Below are 3175 nucleotides of genomic sequence, written 5' to 3'. Positions count from 1 at the left end.
ATTAATTGCATAATTTGAATATATTAAGGGCTATTAAGAATGTTAATTGTGTAAATTGTAAGTCCACTAAGTGTGAATGTGTCAATTTGTGTGAATTATGATTTTGTTGTTTGTTGTTCTTCTTGAGTTCTTATGTTATTTACTTATTTGTTGCCTAAAATTAAGGGTAATAGGCTATGAATTATATCTTGAGTTGATTAATTTTAAGTTTAGTATTTATGTTTAAATTTTATAAGTATGTTGTTGGTTTATATGAAAATTTTGGTTTAAAATTATCTAATTAGACATATAATATAAATTTCAGAATGAAGAGAAAAAATACAAGGGATATTTCAAGTTTCTTTACCAAAAGATCTTCTACTTCAAATCCTTCTCTTTCTCAAGAACAAAATCCCTCTCCATCACTAGAAAGTAATCAAAATCTCCCTCCACCACAAGAAAGTAATCAAAATCTCCCTCCACCACAAGAATCTCTACAAAATCCTCCACCATCTCAAGAAAATCAACAAATTCCTCTTCCACATCAAGCAAGTGAACAAAATTCTTCTCCATCACACAACTTTCCTGAAAATCAAGATGAGGGAACTTGTCATGGAGCTAGTTCAAATCCTAGAACTGAAGCTCCAATTCATGAAGGAAGATTAAGTACTTCTGATATTGTTAATCTTCCACAAGATCCCGGAAAAAGGAGAAAGATAAGTGATATTCATCCAGATGATAGGGATTTGGTTAGAAGAACATACATTCAACGAAAACCTTGTCAACCCAAAGATTTTGTATTTCCTCAAACACCTTTTGGGCCAAAATTGTGTCGCTTCAACAAAAAATGGTTTGATACTTGGCGGAGAATCGGATATGGCTTGAGTATAGTGTTGAGAAGGATGCGGATTTTTGTTTTATTTGTTACTTATTCAAGAAAGACAATGCATCTGGAGGCGATGCTTTTGTTAATGAGGGATTCAAGGCTTGGAATAGAACGGAAGCATTTGCAAAACATGTTGGTGGACACATGAGTGCTCACAACATTGCGGTTGTTGATATCAATTCATTTGTCAATCAAAAGGCTTCTATTACAACCGTATTTTCCAAACAATCACAAGAAGCAATGAGTGCATATCGAAAGCGGTTAGAAGCTTCAATTGAAACTACTTAATGGCTCCTACTTCAAGGGTTGCCTTTTCGTGGCCATGATGAAGAAGAAACTTCATTGAATAGAGGTAACTTCATTTCTCTATTGCCACTTCTTTCAAAGCATGATCCTGAGTACTCGAAAGTTGTTTTAAAAAATGCTCCAGGCAATTGTCAACTGACTTCTCCTCCAATCCAAAAAGATATCATCAATGCTTGTGCAAAAGAAACAACTAAGACAATTCTTGAAGAGCTTGGTGATGGATTTTTTGCCATCCTTGTCGATGAGTCAGCAGATGTTACCGAAAAAGAACAAACGGCTGTTTGTTTGAGATATGTTAACAAAATGGGAGAGGTATGTGAACGATTTCTTTGTGTTGTGCATGTTCCTAACACCACTTCTTTGACCTTAAAAAATGCTATTGAGTCTATACTTATGGAGCACTCTTTAACTTTTTCTCGAGTACAAGGTCAAGGTTATGATGGTGCTAGTAATATGCAAGGTTCAATTAATGGCATCAAAACTTTGATATTGAATGAATGCAAATAAGCTTACTTTGTGCATTGTTTTGCACATCAACTTCAATTGACACAAGTTGCACTTACTGTAAAGAATTCGGATTGTGGGTGACTTTTTGTTAATGTACTTGCACCTCTTTTGAATTTTGTTGGAGGTTCACCGAAGAGGAAAGAATTTCTTAGAGAAAACAACGTCAACATGTTGTAGAAGCATTGTCTTTGGGTGAACTTGAAACAGGAACAGGATTAAATCAAGAACAAGGTTTGGGTAGACCTTGTGACACTCGTTAGGGATCTCACTTCAAGTCGATCTTAAATGTGCTTGATTTATATTCTTCCATCCTTCTTTCCCTTGATTCTATTGCAGAAGTGTCTGATACACTTGATTCAAATAAAGCACAAGCTATTGCACACTTGTTGATGTCATTTAATTTTGTGTTTGTGGCACACTTGATGGTTGATATATTTGCGATTACAAAGGAGTTGAATAAGGCCTTGCAAAAACATGATCAAGACATTGTGAATGTAGTGGCCATGGTTGATGTAACCAAGGCTAATTTGCAAGAGTTGAGAGATGAAGGATTTAATTTGCCGTCACTTCTTTTATGGCTAAACATGAACTTGAGATTCCAAACATGGAGGCTAAATATGTTGTTCCGGCCTCCGGGGAGAAGGATGTTTAGAGGTAAGAGCCGACAAGTGACAAATCTTCATCATTTTCAAGTTTAATTTTTTATAAGTGTCATTGATCTTCAATTGCAAGAACTTGAAAATCGATTTCCCGAGGTAAGTAAGGACTTACTTGTATGTATGTCTTCCTTTAATCCTACTAATAATTTTTCTTCGTTTGACAAAAAAAAATTGATTCAACTTGCTAAATTCTATCCAAATGAATTTTCAAGTGCCGAGTTGATTTTTTTTAGCATTCTCTTAACAACTTTATTGTTGATGTTAGAGAAGATGAGAGATTTAGGAATTTGAAAAGTGTAAATGAGCTATCTATGAAACTTGTTGAAACGGGAAAACATGTAACTCATCATGGTGTGTACTTGCTTTTGAAATTGGTGTTAATTCTTCCCGTTGCAACGACAAGTGTATAAAGAGTATCTTCAGGAATGACTCAAGTGAAAGATAAATTTGTGTTATAGCATGGGAGATCAAATGTTAAATGATTGTTTGGTTACTTATCTTGAAAGAGTTTTGTTTGTGAATGTTAGTATGAATGATATTGTTCATCGGTATCAAAATATGAAAAGTCATCGAGAACAATTGTAATATTTTTTTAAGCATTATTAGGTTTTAATTTGAATAAATATTATTTCTCGAATGATTTTATGGGTTTTTTTTAATATATATATATATATATATATATATATATATATATATATATATATATATATATATATATATATTGTGTGGTTAAATTGGAAAATTTTGTTATTGATAAGTTTGTATTCAATAGTGCCCTACCATTCTTGAATTTCTGGCTCCGCCACTGCTCGAAGTGACGAAACAACAAAAAAAAAAG

At 33.4% G+C, this 3175-nt stretch overlaps 1 protein-coding gene across 1 annotated transcript; it reads left to right on the top strand.

Annotated features, from left to right (window-relative positions):
• Positions 1–305: 305 nt before the first annotated feature.
• LOC145628026 (uncharacterized) lies at positions 306–2747 on the top strand. Its single transcript, XM_081680356.1, has 7 exons — positions 306–728; positions 917–1125; positions 1216–1631; positions 1886–1909; positions 2015–2332; positions 2388–2433; positions 2603–2747. Exons 1-7 carry the CDS (start codon positions 306–308, stop codon positions 2745–2747), a joined length of 1581 nt encoding a protein of 526 aa, XP_081536482.1.
• Positions 2748–3175: the final 428 nt, after the last annotated feature.

This window comes from Chenopodium album, chromosome 4 (assembly GCF_948465745.1).
Source record: "Chenopodium album chromosome 4, dcCheAlbu1.1, whole genome shotgun sequence".
Lineage (NCBI taxonomy): Eukaryota > Viridiplantae > Streptophyta > Magnoliopsida > Caryophyllales > Amaranthaceae > Chenopodium > Chenopodium album.
The sequence above is the reverse complement of the archived record's forward strand: the minus strand, read 5'-3'. Positions and strand labels throughout refer to the sequence as shown.

Bases quoted from the DNA above. Each gene is read 5' to 3' on its own strand.
- LOC145628026 (XM_081680356.1), top strand. From the start codon at position 306: ATGAAGAGAAAAAATACAAGGGATATTTCAAGTTTCTTTACCAAAAGA. The intron at 729-916 runs GTTAGAAGAACA...TACTTATTCAAG, and splicing joins ATCCAGATGATAGGGATTTG to AAAGACAATGCATCTGGAGG. The intron at 1,632-1,885 runs GTTCAATTAATG...AACTTGAAACAG, and splicing joins TGGTGCTAGTAATATGCAAG to GAACAGGATTAAATCAAGAA.